At 42.8% G+C, this 18,904-nt stretch overlaps 1 protein-coding gene across 5 annotated transcripts in view; it reads right to left on the bottom strand.

Moving 5' to 3' along the window:
• LOC5517160 overlaps nt 1-18,904 on the bottom strand; it is a 96,018-nt gene that overhangs the window by 1,706 nt on the left and 75,408 nt on the right. For all 5 annotated transcript variants that reach the window (XM_048725729.1, XM_048725728.1, XM_048725725.1 and 2 more), the window contains 12 exons: nt 17,490-17,575; nt 17,049-17,144; nt 16,506-16,751; nt 16,142-16,178; nt 6,647-6,873; nt 5,630-6,065; nt 4,366-5,361; nt 2,926-3,153; nt 2,787-2,845; nt 1,108-1,154; nt 707-784; nt 342-463 (listed from right to left, as the gene is read on the bottom strand). In XM_048725729.1, coding sequence (XP_048581686.1) covers nt 342-463; nt 707-784; nt 1,108-1,154; nt 2,787-2,845; nt 2,926-3,153; nt 4,366-5,361; nt 5,630-6,065; nt 6,647-6,873; nt 16,142-16,178; nt 16,506-16,751; nt 17,049-17,144; nt 17,490-17,575 — 2,658 coding nt within the window. The remainder of the gene's footprint in view (nt 1-341; nt 464-706; nt 785-1,107; nt 1,155-2,786; nt 2,846-2,925; nt 3,154-4,365; nt 5,362-5,629; nt 6,066-6,646; nt 6,874-16,141; nt 16,179-16,505; nt 16,752-17,048; nt 17,145-17,489; nt 17,576-18,904) is intronic.

Consider the following 18,904-nt stretch of genomic DNA (forward strand, 5'->3'; position numbering starts at 1 on the left):
CAAATGTCAAGAAGCAATAAACACACACAAACAAACAAGAAGACAAAATTTCTAAATGCGGCAAACTGGAATCCTAAAAATACATGATAAGGAAGCTCAGTCGACCAGCTTTGTCTACATTACATGCAAAAAAACAACCTAAGTTCATATACGATACATTATGCTATTGAAAGTATTCCAGTTACTCGCTTGAATGAATCGATGGAAATGGGCGTTGACTACGTGTTGTTGGTGACCGTAAAATGATAAAATGGTAAAAAATTTTCCTATGGCAGGGAACTCGAAAAAAACCCCACGAGATTGTCTGTAAAAATAATAAAAGAACTCAAAACCCACCGCACCTTGTGCACACTCTATGTGACCAGCTTTCTTACGGCGCTCCTTTTGCTGGTTATCAATCGTGTCGCGTCTCTCTTTAGCGCTCTTCTGTCTTTCGAGGCGTTGTTGCTTTAGCAGTCGTGCCCTGTATTGAAGCAATGTGTAAAAAGGATATATAACAGAAGAGCTATCGGCTATCCCGAACTACTCCTGAAGAACATTTGGTTTGGCATACTTTAGTTAACGAGGCAATTAAATGAGTGTTAATTAAGAACTAAATGCCAGGGGTCGGTGGGGGGTAGGAAGATGGGCATTACTGTCGCAGATTAGCTACCGTATGGGTGTGTTTTTAGATCGACTGAATTCCTCACATCAATAGGAACTCTACCTGTGCAGCACAATGTCTTGCCAGTTACCGCTATAGTCTTCCACTTCCAATGATGGGAAATCATGCGAGGAAACAGCTCTACAAATAAATGCAAATAGCCAAAGTTTAGAGAGCTCTTCCAAACAATATACCAATAGTTTGCTACTAATATAGACCGAGACTGTATCGCTTTCCTGGGATCAAAAAAACTCTACAAAAACAATTGCAAAAAGCCTAAGCTATGTGAGCTCTTACAAGAAATACAACAATAGTCTCTAATACAGTTCAAATGTAGTGGTTTTTGTTTCAAGATACGCTAACACTTAGTCTCCATCCAGGCCAAGTTTAAATTACATGGCTCTTTAGTGTCTAGGGGGGGAAGTACTTTCAACGGAAAACTGAAGTACTGATTAGAGAATTACCTGACACCAGCAGAGTGCGATCGATATATCATCTCTCTGCTGTTATCCTATGAAAATAAATTCAATAACAATCTTAAAAGGCGGAAGCCAATAGAGAACACAGTCTAATGTAGGCGCACATTGCATGAGAAGGGTCAACGAATCAGAATGTTTTAAAGGAATGCGAATAAATTAGAACTTTTGTTCTACGCCGTTAGTTTTCATCATCTTTAAATAACATTTGGCCTGCAAACAGGCCCTTCTCTGCTTTGTTTGGGAAAATGATTACTTAATTTAAGATGGCAGCAAATAAACCCTCTAATCGAAACATCTGACTGCAACTACAGATAGCTTATTGAGCGCATTTCTCTTTACTGTCGAATCCGTTGTATCGCGACGCCGTATTTTCAAAACATCGACTTGTTTTTGTCTTTTGGTATTTTCTGTTCCGCCAGTCAAATTATTCTAAGCCAATCAGATTCTTGCCATCTCTCGCCTAGTGCAGTTGCCTGGCTTTCTGTCGCGACACTGTCTGGATTTAGGGTCAGATACATTAAGCTCGAAAATTTGAGCATTATGCTTTTGAGCAATGCTCATAAAAACATTTTATTATTCTCAAAATTATGCTCGAAAAGGTGTATTATGCTCGACATAAATTATTGTTCTTTCCAAATTTTTTACCAATATTCCATGCCCTTCTATAGAATAAATGTCGAGTTCTGGCAAGGTGGAAGGTTTTGGACTTAATTGCGATAAAGCATTCTTGGCAGCTTCTGATGTTGTAGAGGGGGATGAGTCAAATCAACAACAGGCCCAGCAGGGTCAACTCTGAACTCTCAGCCATGACTCACGATGAGTGATCAAAGGCATACCTGTCAACTCTCCCGCATTAGGCGGGAGTCACAAGATTTTGGACCCCTTCTCCCGCCCTCCCGCGTTGAGCACCAAATCTCCCGCTTTTTAGCGATTATCGCTTCGGAAAAATTATTCTATAGAAAATCGTCATTTTTTCTATTTTCTATTAAAATATTTGAAACCATAATTCCCTTGAGTCGTAGCGCAATTTATCTAACACCCTCGTGAGATCTATAAGTGGATTTGTTCGTGAGAGCTTTCTATACGGCAAACGCCTTCAAGGTAATACCCACCCCTCCCCCAAAAATGAAATACCCCACCCCTCCCCAAAAAAAATTCTCAAGCCTTGAGATTTTCGGATGGTGACAGGTATGCAAAGGAGATGACAACTGTAAGGGCTTAGCAGCCTGGCATAAATTTAAAACCTAGGTACCGAGCCCCCAAATCAAAACACCCACACACTTTATTCATTCAGTTATTTTTTCATTTTGTTGGTTAGTCTCCTTTGCAGCCGCCCGAGGTCGAAGTCACGCAACCTGGGGCGGCTGCAAAGGAGAACCTTACTTGATGTCCTTAGTGATTTTGTACTATTATGCCTGAAAAAATGGGTATTATGCCGGCATTATGCTGGATGCTCCAACTATAGTATTATACTTAAAATTATCCCGGCATAATGTATCTGAGCCTATCTGGATTTCGTCTAGAGGATAGCCAGGGAAGTGCACTAAGCGAGACTCTGATCGGCTCAGAATGGTTTTACTGACGGAACAGAAAACCAAAACAAATCGTGTTTTTAAAACGCGGGTCGCGATACAACGGTTTCGACAGTAAAATATCATACTCACTGATTTCCCTATGGCGTCCATACTTGCATGCATCTCCCGATATGCCTCCTCCAAATCAACTGTAAATAACATTAAAAGAAAAACTGCATACATAAGATGGGAAAAGGCCCCAATCGTTTATTAGCTACGCGCCTCTTACCATCACTGTCCCTGCTGGGTCGCCTGCCGGCTGGGGCAGTCTTTGCTCTGACGTCACGCTTGAGCTGGTCACGTGATACCGGCAATGACGTAGGCTCGTCACGTGTTTGTGCGACGCCATGGTATGGGTACATGGCGAACTCTTCCTTGCTGTCCGTGGTTCGTACGGTGTCAGCGGTTTGGGGCCTCAACGTTCTGTGCTCACGCATGTTGATAACTAATGTCTCGCCTGGTAAGGTAGGGCAAGGAATCAAAAAGACGAAGAGTGGAGAAAATGTCCCTCGGCCAGTACGTTACATGAAGTACACATAACTATTTTGTTAGACTCAGTATTATACTTGTCACTACGCTTGTTCACTCATAAGACCATAGAGTGCTCCGCCACACACCCATTTTCAAACACAACCTTTTTCAAAAAAGATGTACTATCACGATCATTCTTTATCAAGTCGATCATCAATTTGAAACCCATGATGGTTGGGAACGTCATGCATCTCGAGTGCACCTTCATTTGAAAAAGCTATAAAAAATAGCCCCGCGAGGCGTGCATGTAGCTACTGCAACAACTATTATAGTTTAAGAAATGTTTAACTGTAATTTCAGGTATATACACAATACATATAACATATTTGGCAATAATCGTGTGCAAATTTAGATTGTTGAAAGATGTTTTCAAAACTGTTGGCTTGATCGATTAGCTATAAATTCTTGATTTACCCTTGAATAAGCTACTGAAATACGAAAACCCCGGAAAAACTATCAAAGCCTACAAGTAGGCTAAGCTCTACCAACTACGCTACACCGACAAGCACTTTCAAACTAAAATTTAGTTCATAAACCTCGCTTCTTCGTATTGTTTGAAGGACTTGGAAAACATGCCAAATTTCAGCTTCTTTTACGGTCAAGGAACTAAAATTTCAAACACAAATAGTCCCTATACTGACAGGCGTGCATGTTTACAATCTAGGAAAAGGTAAAACTATCATTCTGCGGAAAACATGATAAAATACACGTATTGCGAGCTTTTTGTAAATCAATAACTAGACGTAAGGCTGAGCGATTACAACTTGAAATAGAGCGAGCTCGGGTTATAATTATGTAATTTGTTTCAAACTTTCTTATGCAGCGAATAATGTAGGAATTGTTTTGACAAAATCTTTAAATGTTCAGAAAATTTAATAGGATCTTTCTTATAGAAGAGATTCAAAGCTAATTAAAAAAACCCATCCATGTCCTATTCCCGATCTCCCGAAGGCCGAAGTTCCCAGCATACCCCACGGGCGTTTTCACTCCTTTTTCCTGTTTTTTTTTTTTTTTCGACGTGATGACATGGTAGCTACTCGCACATGCGCAGTAGCTACAAAAAGATTACTTCGCACCTAGCACAATTCCCCGTTGAACAAAATCTGCGTGTCCAAGCAAATTTCACATAAATGCTTACCCTCTTTTTTGCTGCACGCAGACGCCACGCTCCGTATGCTAGGAGAACTACCGGGCCGTCTCGGCTTGGGGGGGAACATAATCTGGCGATGCGACTTCTTCAGCGCCTGCAGGCACCACGTGACCATGTCGGGCTGAGTGCGTGTTGAGCTCCTGGGTCTCTCGGTCGGCGAGGCAGACACGCGCGGCTGCGTGTGGACGTCTATTTGAGGCGCCTCCCTGTCGGATAGATCCCTATCGTCTTCGGGGCTATCGATGAATAGAGTACGCCCGTCAGGGGTCGTCTCGGACACGGCGTACATGACGTAACCGGTCCCCTCAGGAGGGCGTGCCCCGCGCTGTGGGCTCTTGCGCGCGTTCTGCTTCCTACTCCGTGCCAACGCGAATATCGTTAAAGGGGACATGTCCCTGGAGGATGAAGATTCCCCTGTTATCAGGTCCGCTTGAAGCTGGGGATCGTCAATGGGGACCACGGAGCTCCTTCCCTGTCCGCTCCCTCTTCTTTGGTTCCTTGCGAAATCAGGTCCCCTTGCTTGGGTGATGCTCCCGCGAGAGGCTCTTGGGATTCGCCTGATGTTCTTGTGCTCGCTGAAGGTGACCGACTTTTGGCGTTTGCCACCCTGTCTGGAGTTTGTCAGCCCCTCGGGCCCTTCATCTTCATAATCGCCATAGTCACCATCATCATCCCCAGCCGCGCCATCATCCGCTATGTGCAAGACTTCAGCGTCCTTAGGCATCTCATTGTAATAACCTTCTACAGTTTGCCCAGACTCCGGATCGACATACACTACCCGCGTGAAGCCTGGGTCATAATCACGTGCACTGTCCCCTCCAGCCTCGGTACCGTGCTTGCCATGCGCATGCGTTGTGCCATCTCTTTTTGTTGCTCGTCGTGTACTATGATACTCATCTCCTGATTGGTCAGCCTGGGCGTCATCCGGGTCTTCTCCTCGGCTTCGGGTGTTCACAGAAGATTGCACAGTCTGACGCAAGGGATCTGGAGATAAAATAGGATACTCATGGGTTATTGGTAACTTATCTTTTATATCATTATTCTTGTTTGTGATGGCAGGAAACCATTTGCAAACACGGTTTACGACATTGACCAAAAAATAAATGTTAGTCTTCCAAATAAGCCAAACACAATCGCGCGCCAACTTTTCCGTCGATTAAAGCGTCCACCTGGATGCAGACAAATTTCGTTCGTAGTAAGCCAACATTTAGTTATCACAAGACAGGGACTCCCAATATGAGGAACACCTTACCTCTGCCATCATCTTCATCACGTGTGCCTTCCTCAGTCTCATCCTCAGAAACGCCCCATCTGCTACCGTCTACCCCCTCGCCTACCTTGGCACCCTCCTGCCTTCCTCTGGCACCCTCCAGCCCTCCTTTACCAGCCTCCTGCTCCCCTCCCTCCCTCCCGGACGCCCCTTCTTCCTCGTCTGTCTTGACGGCATTCCGTCTAGCCTCCTGGACCTCTCGCTGCAGTCTAGACTTCATGTCGCTGCCACCTTCGCCGGGGATGTCGAGAATGGCTTTACGTACTTCATCTCTGCCCTGCCCTCCCTCAGTGCCGTCTGTACCAGGGGGATGACTGGCATCGCCGGGTTGCTGATCAGCGTTCTCTGCGTCTTCGTCTTCCTTTTTCTCTTTATTTTTTTTGGACTTCTTGACGACTGATCTAGGGGCACGTCGGGCCTTGGAAAATATACATTTAAAATGTTAGAACAGTAGAATTGAGAGGAAAATAGCGTGTATTTGCCTGACTGTACTGCTATTATAGCCGAATACGTTGTTGCGCTACCTCGGCGAATACAAAATCCTTTGGCAATAGCGTTTAGTCAAACAACCGTCTAGAACAATCGGAGGCTTCATGTTTTCATTGTCGGATCATAAACCAATGACTGCACACAGCTAGGGAATTGATTGGTCACGGTGGTATGATTGACTGAGCGCTATTCCCAGACGAGGAATGGAATTGACTTCGGCTTTAAATAATATCCATTTTGGGCTTTCTTTCTTTATCTTGTCTCATGACAAGATATTCTCCCTTTTCCAATCTTTACTTAAAAACGGCTGTAATACCCGATTAGAGTTTTCCAAGGAAAAATAATTTAAAAAAAGGTTATTTTACTTCCTTGAACCTACCAAGAATCAATGCATTCGGTATTTATGTTTTTAATTTGTTTTCGTTTTTTTTTTTCGTTCTTTTTTTAATAACCTTGCCAAACGTGCACATTTTCATTACAAGGAGTGGATTTATTTGTGACTAGACCAACCTTGACTTGCTTGGGTTCAGGCGGGACATAGGAATCCCGCACCACTGGAGCAGCGTAACCCGGCCCAGTCCCCCTCAGCTTCTTGGAGTCGATGCGAACATTCCCGAGTCTACCCCCCTCGCGCCGGAAGCTGGGGATGTTGACCGCCTTCCGGTCCTTAGGGCCTTTTACAGCGTCCTTGCATTCGGTGCACGCTGGCGGCTTCTCCGTCTCGCCGAATTTACTCTCTGAACAGAATAAAAAAGCTCTGATGTGAACGAAACTTCTGCACATTTATTCCCGATAAATCAAACCCTGGAATCGAAACATCCGCTACTCTACCCTCGGTAAATCGAAACATCCGCTACTCTACCCTCGGTAAATCGAAACATCCGCTACTCTACCCTCGGTAAATCGAAACATCCGCTTCTCTACCCTCGGTAAATCTACTAGCCTTCAACTAGATCGAAGCAAATTATTTTCCATGGATTTTCTTTATGCATTTACTGTAAATTCGACCCCGCCAGAATCGGGTTCTCTTTTTAATCAAGTACTTTTACCCTCGAAAGCTCGAAAATCCGGCTTACACGAAACAAAATAAGTTTCCCTTGAATTTGCTATGCATTAGCAGTTTTTTTGCCCCTGTTTCCCTTTTCATTATAATATCAACCCTAGATAGCTTACGCCGATACCAGTGTACCTCCTGAGCAAGCGCAAAACATATCTAGGATGAGGCACTTAATTACACGGGACGTTTTTGAGCACTTTTGGTGAGCAAATCGTACAGTAACTTTATTTTGCGAACATTTTAAACATAAACCATACCCCAAGTGTCGACCCATATATCATAAATATTAGCATTTTTTTTTAAGCTTGTTTCATTTTCGTTTTTCATAGTGTTGTTTCCCTACTTCCAAAGTTTATTTTGGGCAATTTTTGGAGACAACACTATCGAACACGTAAAAAAGTCGCCATTGTCAAACCGACAAAGCAAAAAGATGGCATGAAATTTTCCCATTCTCAATATATAAGCTCAAGATTCCGCATACAAGGAGTTCCTCTGACAAAAATCTTAATTCCAAATTTTAAAGAATTTAGAAGATATGAAATTTATATATAAGGGAGCAAATTTGGCTTAATTTCTGATCAGAGCCCGACTTCTTCCTAAAAACAAGGAGAATTCATACTTTGAACATTTGAAAATTGCACTACAAGCCTCATATCTCGAAGACGAATCCATTAGAAAAAAAACACTTTTTGATATGTTGGTTTACATAACATAGGGAACCTCTATGCGAAAATTCATGCTTACCGAAGTTTTCCAGACCTAATTTTTTGGGAAAACTTGCCATTTTTTTTGCTCTTTCAAACCAGTAAAGTATCGTGGAAAATTGAAAAACATTAACTCTTGTTAATCATTAAATGTCCCAACTATTAGTGGGTAAGTTATCCAACGCAAGATAATTATTTATTTTCCTGAGTAGCTTGAGTTGATGTCAAGTAAGATTGTGTCATCGTTATTTTTTTGGTAATGTTTTATTGTGGCGCTCAATTGAGTGAACGAAAACATGACCAGCATGCTTGACTTTTTGAGGTTTAGCTCGAGTATTTTATATAAAAGGTCACCAAGGCTTAACAGACACCTGCTACCATTCACTTTGAAATCTATTTTCCAAAACGTTTTTGCTTTTGTGCACGAGCTAAGAGTTCAAGAGTGAAAAAACGCAATTAAAGAAGCAAAAACAACAGTCTAAATCCGGGAACTACCAAAATGTGTGGGCTTTGGCGTAATTACTCCATCTCATCTCATCGAAAACATCTCTTTCCTTGATGCACACACCAAGCGACAATAAAAATCTTCTAATTAAAAAACAACAGTTTTTAAAAGTCCAGGAACTACTTAAATGTGGGCCTTGCATCTTGAAGTCTCTGCACGAAAACATTTCTTTAGCTTGATTCACATATCAAACGGCAAAAAAAACCTGATAAATATTTTTTTTCTGCTTTTGTAGTTCTACGTTTGTATTGAGCAATTTCACTTTCAAATCTCACTCTATATTTCTAAATTCACATTGGATTGGCGGCTAGTGAACACTTATTTTCGGGATTGATTGCAGTGAATGACGCATAGATCTTCTGAGGGTTTGTCGAGAAAATTACTTTGTTATTTCCCAAGAACAATACGACATTACGAATGTCAATCAGGCGCATCCCAAGTAAAAAAAGCACCTGACGCCATGTAGACAAGTTCTGAAGTAAAGATATTCAAAACAGTATTAGACGTTGGTATATTCAAGTAAGTTATTCTCTAATGTTTATGCTGGATTGATTATTAGCTGGCACATTGAATCATTCTATTTTTCTAACTTGTGAAGCTCATAAACAATAAAGATCCGCCAACATTACACATCCCTCTCAGGCACAAGGGGGGGGGGGGAGGTCATGCCTCGTTGTGGCCAACCAGTGTCCCACACACACACGGCCCGCCACTCCAAGAAGCCCTTCGGAGAATTAACAGCACCCCAAGACGCTCTTTGAAGAGTAAACAGCTCCCCAAGACGCCCTCCGGAGATTTAACAGCTCCCATCACAAGGTACGACAAATTAACCCTTTTTTTGCCTTGTTAACCAGACACAAATATGAAAACAAAATTTTGGGGGTATTTTTCGCTCTTTCATTTTTCTTTTGTTTCCATAGATATGTCTTATTTGAATTCAATGGTTGCGGATCAAAAAGGAGGGTGCATTATTTCAAATTTTTCAAAAGTTAGTCTTTTTGCCAGATTCAATAAGTTGCGGGTAAAAATTGTGTGTCATTTTTATTTATCCACAAAGTGATAAAAAATAATCGAGGTTTAGATGTTAGATAGAACGCTTGGCGATCGGTTAAGTTCCATTCATAGATTAGAGCCGAATATGCAAAACATCAACAGGAACTGTAATTTAGGATGTAGTTTAGTTTTAACGTAAAAGTGGATTTTCCTGGCGAAAGTTGATTTGAAATCGATGTTAGATGAGTGTTTTTTTTTTCTTCTAAAAAAAAAACAACCCTATTTTTTGCATGAAAAAGGATCGCGAACAGGTGTACACCATATCCACCTGGCGTTTTAGTAAAAAAAATATATAATTTCTCTAAATATTTTAGCTTCTTATGTTGTTGCTGTTAAATATGACGGGTTGGTGACGAAAATCACCTAAAATATCTAGTGCGCTCTCTGGATAAAAATATTCCAGCAAGCAACGCGAACACCACTTGTGTAACTGCTTAATTTTGAAATTGGTTCTGAGTCATTTCGCCCGAGCCATGCCTTATGGTCGTGTCTCTGGAAACTAATTTAGGATAATTCTACCCGTGTTTTAACTGCATGTTATTTTGCGTTAATAAAATTACTGAGCTGATGTCCTCTTCCCCAATCTTAGGTTTTGAGTAATGTCTGTTCGCGGTAAATTTGAAATTAAAAACTTCGCCAAGCCGTCGTTTTAAAAAGATTTAAACACGAACATGGATTAAAACTCGAATTGTTGCAGTCATTTTCATAATCCGAAACAACAACAAAATACTCTTATTTAGTAGTCTTCGGTCGCGTCCTATTCGCAAAGATGAACAGAATGACACCATATGTTGAACACATATTTTCTTCGTATAAAGATGATTTGCTGCTTTTTCTATCTTGAATAAAATTTTAGCAAACTTCAAATTGTCGTTGCAAAATCATTACGGCGAAAACACAGGAAATGAATCCAGATAAAGTGACAAAGAAAGTGCCGTTTTAATGTAAAGCTCCGTAAAATTGGATTAAAAAGTACTTTTTTCAATCGTCATTTTACAAATCGAATCATTATTTCGAGCTTTGGGGATGAACGGTCCGATATCTCAGGGTCCAGATCGTAGGATTCCGGACCTCAAAAGAGCCAACCAGAGCGCGCGATTCGACAGATACCGGACCACGAAAAAAATATGCACATTACATTTACAATCAAAATAAGTATAACGTCATACGAGGGTATTCAAGTGACTTTTCATTGGCATTCAAAAATTATGATAAAGTATTATGCAAAGACTCATAACTCCTATTTTTGTTGTAGATGAACTCCACCTACGAGCAAGATCATCTGATATTAAATGCCAACTCGACAGCAGAAAGATCGAGGAGCATGACTTACACATTTATGCCTCTAGAATACCCCGCCAAGGTCTCCCTGACAGTAACAGCCTACACCATAGGCATTCTTGCTGCAGTCGGCAACGCACTCATCATCCACTTTACAAGAACAGAAAAGCGCGCAGCAAGAGCCCTAGGCAGGGCACACGCCTCTTATTTCGTGCTGAGCCTCGCCACGTCCGATCTTTGCGCAAGTATCATAAGTATACCTTTGTCAACTACACAGATGTTTATCGATTTCCTCACGAGTGATTGGAGATGCAAAGCGTATCGAACTGTGATTATTTCATTTCCAGTGATTACTATCAACAACCTCGTAGTCATTGCGGTAGAACGATACCTAGCGGTGCTCCGTCCCTTCCACCTTCCTTCTAACCGACTTGTCAAGGTACTTATCGCCGGTGCTTGGGTTGCTGGCGTGCTAATGACCATGGTGTATACTGCAACAAGCGGAATGATCCCAGCCATCATCGATCAAGATCATTTCACCCTGGTCTGCTTCACTGACGATACCGTGACCACGCACAGAGTCATGGTCCTGATATTTATCGTGATTATGAACCTAATCCCTACTATTGGGTTACTCATCATCGCTATCCTCATCACCAGGCACCTAAATAAGAGAACAGTGTCGCCTGAAGTACGCTCCAATCAGAAGTCTGACGCCTGGAAGCACAAGACCACGCGAATGTTTGTCACCATTGTGGTCTCGTTCGCTGCTCCATACCTGCTGTGGTTTGTGTACATCGCTCTAAACATCACGGTCAAGCCCGACCTTCGTTTTGCTGAAGAGTTCATAATACGATACAGCTTTTCGATAATGGCCCTTTCTAACGGAATGGTAAATGTCTTCATCTACTTTTCATACATTAAGCAGCTCCGCAAAAGATTAAGGAGTGTTTTTGATAGGGCCTGATCGATAATTTGGTGCTTAAAGCCGCATTGTCACCAGCATACTTCCGGTCGATTACGTAACAATCTCTGATAATTTTTAACGGAAAACGCTAAAACTATTTAAAAATATTGAAAGAAGAGTGTCTATTGGAAGTTTCTTTGGGGATGTGATTGATAATATCTTGATATATTTAAATATCTCGGATTCTAATAGATTCTTTTGTTGAGGTTTCCGTCGGACCTCCGGAAGTAAACTGGTGACAATGCGGCTTTCAGAGGGGAAGTTAGCGAAGAGAAAATAAAAGAAAATGAGAGAGCAGGGCAGGAAGGGGGGGGGGGGGCTGTAAATATAGGGAAGGGCCAAGTAAGGCGGGCTGTAAATATAGGGAAGGGCCAAGTAAGGAGGGCTGTAAATAAAGGGAAGGGCCAATTAAGGCGGGCTGTAAATATAGGGATGGGCCAAGTAAGGCGGGCTGTAAATATAGGGAAGGGCCAATTAAGGCGGGCTGTAAATATAGGGAAGGGCCAAGTAAGGCGGGCTGTAAATATAGGGATGGACAGAGTAAGGCGGGCTGTAAATATAGGGAAGGGCCAAGTAAGGCGGGCTGTAAATATAGGGAGGGGCCAAGTAAGGCGGGCTGTAAATATAGGGAAGGGCCAAGTAAGGCGGGCTGTAAATATAGGGAAGGGCCAATTAAGGCGGGCTGTAAATATAAGGAAGGGCCAAGTAAGGCGGGCTGTAAATATAGGGATGGGCAGAGTAAGGCGGGCTGTAAATATAGGGAAGGGCCAAGTAACGCGGGATGTAAATATAGGGAAGGGCCAAGTAAGGCAGGGTGTAAATATAGGGATGGGCCAAGTAAGGCGGGGTGTAAATATAGGGAAGGGCCAAGTAAGGCGGGCTGTAAATATAGGGAAGGGCCAATTAAGGCGGGCTGTAAATATAGGGAAGGGCCAAGTAAGGCAAGCTGTAAATATAGGGAAGGGCCAAGAAAGGCGGGCTGTAAATATAGGGAAGGGCCAAGTAAGGCGGGCTGTAAATATAGGGAAGGGCCAAGTAAGGCGGGCTGTAAATATAGGGAAGGGCCAAGTAAGGCGGGCTGTAAATATAGGGAAGGGCCAAGTAAGGCGGGCTGTAAATATAGGGAAGGGCCAAGTAAGGCGGGCTGTAAATATAGGGAAGGGCCAAGTAAGGCGGGCTGTAAATATAGGGAAGGGCCAAGTAAGGCGGGCTGTAAATATAGGGAAGGGCCAAGTTAGGCGGGCTGTAAATATAGGGAAGGGCCAAGTAAGGCGGGCTGTAAATATAGGGAAGGGCCAAGTAAGGCGGGCTGTAAATATAGGGAAGAGCCAAGTAAGGCGGGCTGTAAATATAGGGAAGGGCCAAGTAAGGCGGGCTGTAAATATAGGGAAGGGCCAAGTAAGGCGGGCTGTAAATATAGGGAAGGGCCAAGCAAGGGGGGGGGGTGTAAAAATATAGGGAAGGGCCAAGTAAGGCCAAATATACAAGGGCACAGAAAGGATCTGTTCCGCAGCCCTTTTTTTTATTTTGCTGCCTGTGAAGATGCTGGGAATATTTTTGGGGGAGCTGGAGCGGATGCTTGGGAATATCGTCCCGATCGGTTGGGTAAACGGACAATTATTCATGTGCTAAAATGCCAAACCAATGCTGGCTGGGTCCCTCCTGGAAAAAAGGAACAGATTTTTCCCCAGCAACTTTTGAAACGACCACCGTGGCTAAAAAATCTTGTCTAGAGGAGGGAATACCACAAGGGTCGTGGCTAGAAAATCTTGTCTAGGGGAGGGAATGCCATAATGGCCGTGGCTAAAAAATCTTGTCTAGGGGAGGGAATGCCATAATGGCCGTAGCTAGAAAATCTTGTCAAGGGGAGGGAATGCCATAACTGCCGTAGCTAGAAAATCTTGTCTAGGGGAGGGAATGACATAACGGCCGTAGCTAGAAAATCTTGTCTAGGGGAGGGAATGCCATAACTGCCGTAGCTAGAAAATCTTGTCTAGGGAAGGGAATGCCATAACGGCCGTAGCTAGAAAATCTTGACCAGAGGTTATGCCGTAACGGCCGTAGCTAAAAAATCTTGACCAGAGGAGGTTATGCCGTAACGGCCGTAGCTAGAAAATCTTGACCAGAGGAGGTTATGCCGTAACGGCCGTAGCTAGAAAATCTTGACCAGAGGAGGTTATGCCGTAACGGCCGTAGCTAGAAAATCTTGACCAGAGGAGGTTATGCCGTAACGGCCGTAGCTAGAAAATCTTGTCTAGAGGAGGTTATGCCGTAACGGCCGTAGCTAGAAAATCTTGTCTAGGGGAGGGAATGCCATAACGGCCGTAGCTAGAAAATCTTGTCTAGGTGAGAGAATGCCATAATGGCCGTAGCTAGAAAATCTTGTCTAGGGGAGGTTATGCCGTAACGGCCGTAGCTAGAAAATCTTGTCTAGGGGAGGGAATGCCATAACGGCCGTAGCTAGAAAATCTTGTCTAGGTGAGAGAATGCCATAATGGCCGTAGCTAGAAAATCTTGTCTAGGGGAGGTTATGCCGTAACGGCCGTAGCTAGAACATCTTGACCAGAGGAGGTTATGCCGTAACGGCCGTAGCTAGAAAATCTTGACCAGAGGAGGTTATGCCGTAACGGCCGTAGCTAGAAAATCTTGTCAAGGGGAGGGAATGCCATAACTGCCGTAGCTAGAAAATCTTGTCTAGGGGAGGGAATGCCATAATGGCCGTAGCTAGAAAATCTTGTCCAGAGGAGGTTATGCCGTAACGGCCGTAGCTAAAAAATCTTGACCAGAGGAGGTTATGCCGTAACTGCCGTAGCTAGAAAATCTTGTCTAGGGGAGGTTATGCCGTAACGGCCGTAGCTAGAAAATCTTGTCTAGGGGAGGTTATGCCGTAACGGCCGTAGCTAAAAAATCTTGACCAGAGGAGGTTATGCCGTAACTGCCGTAGCTAGAAAATCTTGTCTAGGGGAGGTTATGCCATAACGGCCGTAGCTAGAAAATCTTGTCTAGGGGAGGGAATGCCATAATTGCCGTAGCTAGAAAATCTTGACCAGAGGAGGTTATGCCGTAACGGCCGTAGCTAGAAAATCTTGTCAAGGGGAGGGAATGCCATAATGGCCGTAGCTAGAAAATCTTGTCTAGGGGAGGTTATGCCGTAACGGCCGTAGCTAGAAAATCTTGTCTAGGGGAGGTTTTGCCGTAACGGCTGATTGCAATGGGTATTCTTGGGTGGTGGAAGAGATCATCCCTAGCATTCGGTGATTTTATTAAGACGGCCATTTCCATGAATATATAACATATTTACAATTAAAATATGATGTACAATAAATTCAATTAAATAAATAAAGCTTAGGTCAGCCCTTACATGTTGTTCGATTACTGTGCGAGCCTTATTAACATATAACTGTATATGCTCATTGCAGTGCCAAGCTTCCAATAAGCGCCCCATTCTTATTTAGCGGTAATGATGACGATATCACTGCTGGTTGTCATGGTGATAATGCTGATAATGATTATGACGATAGCGGTTTTGGTTGCCATGGTGATAATATTGGTAACAATTTCGATTATGAAAAAAGATGATTTCCATTGAGTCCGATCGCGCAGAAATCAAACAATTAAAAGAGCTTTCGATTGATCAGTCCGGGATTGTAGTGCGAATATTTCAACGACTAAATATATATATTTTTTGTTATCCGTTTATTCTAAGCCTCGTAAATAACAAAGTAAGGTAAGGTATTTGCTAAGACATTTCCAATGTCTTAGCAAATACCATCGCCATCTTTTCCTAACTTTTAAAAGTCCGGTAGATATTGTTATTTGATGCTGTTGGTGTTTTCCTCTGAACTTTCCTGGTAATTCCCAAAGATAAGCTTACGAAATCGCAGACAACATCTTCTGCTACCGGCTCTCATTTGGGGTTAGTCAGTTTCTTTCTGAATCCGGAATCCTGTGGTAAGAATTTTATTTTCTTATTTTTTCGCACCCTCGCCCCAGCGCACCTCGGCCTTCGCGATTCCCAATATCCGAAAACGAACAAGCCCGAATGAGAGCCGGCTAGCAAGCTAAAACTTATAGCGCCTGAAATTGGTTAAAGCGAGTGCCCGAGATCGGCTAAAATCCGACCGAATTATTTAATTAGTATTAAATTCAAAGTATTCAATTTGTTTTTATTTTAAGACAGGCTTCTCGGTAGTGACGCCTAAGATTTAAAAGCCTCCCGGTGTGGAAACTAACAATTTGATATTCCTCTAATTTTTCTTTTAAATGCTCCAGTTTTGCATCCTCGAAAAAGATGAAAACGGAAAATGTTATGCATTTTTGTGATCTCCCGATACCTCGAATACATTTCTATTAAACCAGATTACCCTATATTACAAGTGTAGAATAATAAAATACATCTTTTAAATATAAAGGGATCGGGACTTTGAATAAGACCTACCTGATTTCTCTTCTTCTTCTTCCTCCTCGGATGATTCCTTGAAAATAATTCGTAGAACATCAATGATATCCTCTCTAGGAAAACTAGGCTTGCGAGCATAGATATGTTGCCTACTAGGCAACCTATGTTGTCCCTACTAGGGGTGGGTTGGGTGGAAGTGCCAGGGATCCTTGAAGACATACTACAATATACTACTTACCCAGGGGGGGAAAGGGCACTGTTGCATGACCAACAGGGACTGGGACACAAATCTTACGAAGCAGGGGTGGGGTAAGGCCAACGGGGAAATTGAGAAATATCTTATCAGGGGAAAGCTTGGGCCCCGTCACACAACAGGCAGGAAGTGTAACAAAATCTTACTAACCGGAGGAGGGGTAGGTGGCGGTGTAGGCTCTGGGGGTGGGGTGCGGGGTGGTGATGATACTGGAGAGTCGCCAAAGTAAGGCAAGTCCCAGAGTAGTGCGGTGGCCTGCTTCTCTTGCTCCAGGCGGTTTAGCTGTCGCTCCAGGGCGGGGATACTGGCGAGGGACAGCCTTCGGGGCGTGGTCCCAGGGGACATGTAGATGTCGGTAGGTGCAAGGGAAAGGCTGTCTGATATGGTACTGAGGGTCTAGAGACAATCGCATTATTACACTCAAGTCTGTTCCTAAAGCCTACGACACGCTCGCACGAGCGAATTTCAATCGCCATGTCTGTCTGCTGCAAGGGCGTCGGCAAATTTGCCGATATCTAGTCGCCTGATTCATCCGATACTGGAGATCAAATTCGCTGGCGTTTGCCACATGCTCATATGAGTGTAAAAATAGCCCAGTGTGTCGCAGAGTTAAGCGGTTCCAGCAACATCAATATTTAGCATTATAGTAGGACAATTTCAAAAACGGCTATTTGCAAAGCCCTCCAAACATACCTCAAGATCTTCTTCCTTATTTTGCTGCTCAAGATCAGGGGGGTTTCGCCCCTCCATCAGCAGTGCCGCCTTTAAGTGAAGATTGGGAAATGGCACCTGAAAATGAGAGAAACGGATATGACTCCATGGGCGTATGATACCCAAGGGGCGGCGCAAAGATATCGCGAGCAAAGGGCGCCATCTCCAAGGGATTTATGGATTTATAAAATATTAAGCGGAAGATAAATTCTAGGATCTGAGCTTTCGTATATTTCTTCAATAAATTTCATTCCGGAAAAGAAGGGGGCAGGAAGAAGGGGGACGGGGGGGTGGGGTGGGGAGGAGAGGGGAGGAGGCAAGGCTCCCATCAATGGTATTTCTAGAAGGAAATAGATCTAATAACGGACACCACTTTCAGGGCAGGAAGTTGATTGTACTACAAGGGCTACTATAAAGACTCACGAGGTAATTTTCCATGTTTGTTGGGTCAGGCTGGAGGATCTTCTTGCCCTCATATCGGACAGAGGGGTCCTCGTAGATGTCCGACTCTGCAGTAAGCAAGGGTTCGTATGATGCATCAATTATATATTTGAATAGCTTCGTTACCATAACCACGTAATAACACACACATCTAACTGCTTATAGGAAAACGATTTGGCCAAACACAACGTAAATGAACGTAAATGTTTGTCTGTTTGTTTGTTTTGTTAACAGGATTATATTGAGGGGGAAATCTTTTGTTAACTGTTTTCAAGCTTCATTTTGAAATGGTTAAGAAAACTTATAACTTGACAGCTGGAGAGAAAACAAATTTGGAAAGACTAGGCTAAAGTTATGTTTAAAGAAAGGCATAAAAGAAAGATTATTTAACGAAAAGTCAAATAATCCAACAATTCGCATCTTCTCTAAACCATTTTCTGATAAATCCATAATTCACCTACCATACATGCTTTATTTGCTTAGGTAAAACTAAATCCACGGGAAACTTGCTAAAAAAGAAAGACTACAGTAATTGATCATTGCATGCAGTCTTCCAATCTTTATTTGTATTCTACTACTGGTAGTAAGAGCACTATATCGCCAGCAAAACACATCTGTTATTTCTCATAACAAAACAAAATTAAGAATAAATTGTAAAATTGTTATGTTTATTAAGAAAATGGTTACTCTTGGCTACTCCTAATAAGCTTTGTCATTGAAATTCTTAAATCGTATTTATTTCTCGTGTTTGGCCTCCTAGGGAGCCCTCAAAGAACGAAAACACCGGTTATTAAACTTTTAAAAAAGGTTTCTAACTTCGACCAATCACAATTCACGTCATCCACTGTTTATAGGCGACTAGCTGTCACGTTCTCTAGCAGAACTTCGTCACCTCAGAAGGCGTGCACAGCTTGTTCCTTCAAGTTTCTTATCAAAAAAAGGTAGGTTTCGTACTCGCAGTTTGTCAAAGCTTGTTCACAGCTGTTCCTTCAAGTTTCTTATCGAAAAGAGGTAGGTTTCGTACTCGCAATTTGTCGTAGCTTGTTCACAGCTTGTTCCTTCAAGTTTCTTATGGAAAAAAGGTAGGTTTCGTACTCGCAATTTGTCATAGCTTGTTCCTTTAAGTTTCTTATGGAAAAAAGGTAGGTTTCGTACTCGCAGTTTGTCAAAGCTTGTTCACAGCTGTTCCTTCAAGTTTCTTATCGAAAAGAGGTAGGTTTCGTACTCGCAATTTGTCGTAGTTTGTTCACAGCTTGTTCCTTCAAGTTTCTTATGGAAAAAAGGTAGGTTTCGTACTCGCAATTTGTCATAGCTTGTTCCTTTAAGTTTCTTATGGAAAAAAGGTAGGTTTCGTACTCGCAATTTGTCATAGCTTGTTCACAGCTTGTTCCTTCAAG

Source organism: Nematostella vectensis, chromosome 1 (genome assembly GCF_932526225.1).
Source record: "Nematostella vectensis chromosome 1, jaNemVect1.1, whole genome shotgun sequence".
Lineage (NCBI taxonomy): Eukaryota > Metazoa > Cnidaria > Anthozoa > Actiniaria > Edwardsiidae > Nematostella > Nematostella vectensis.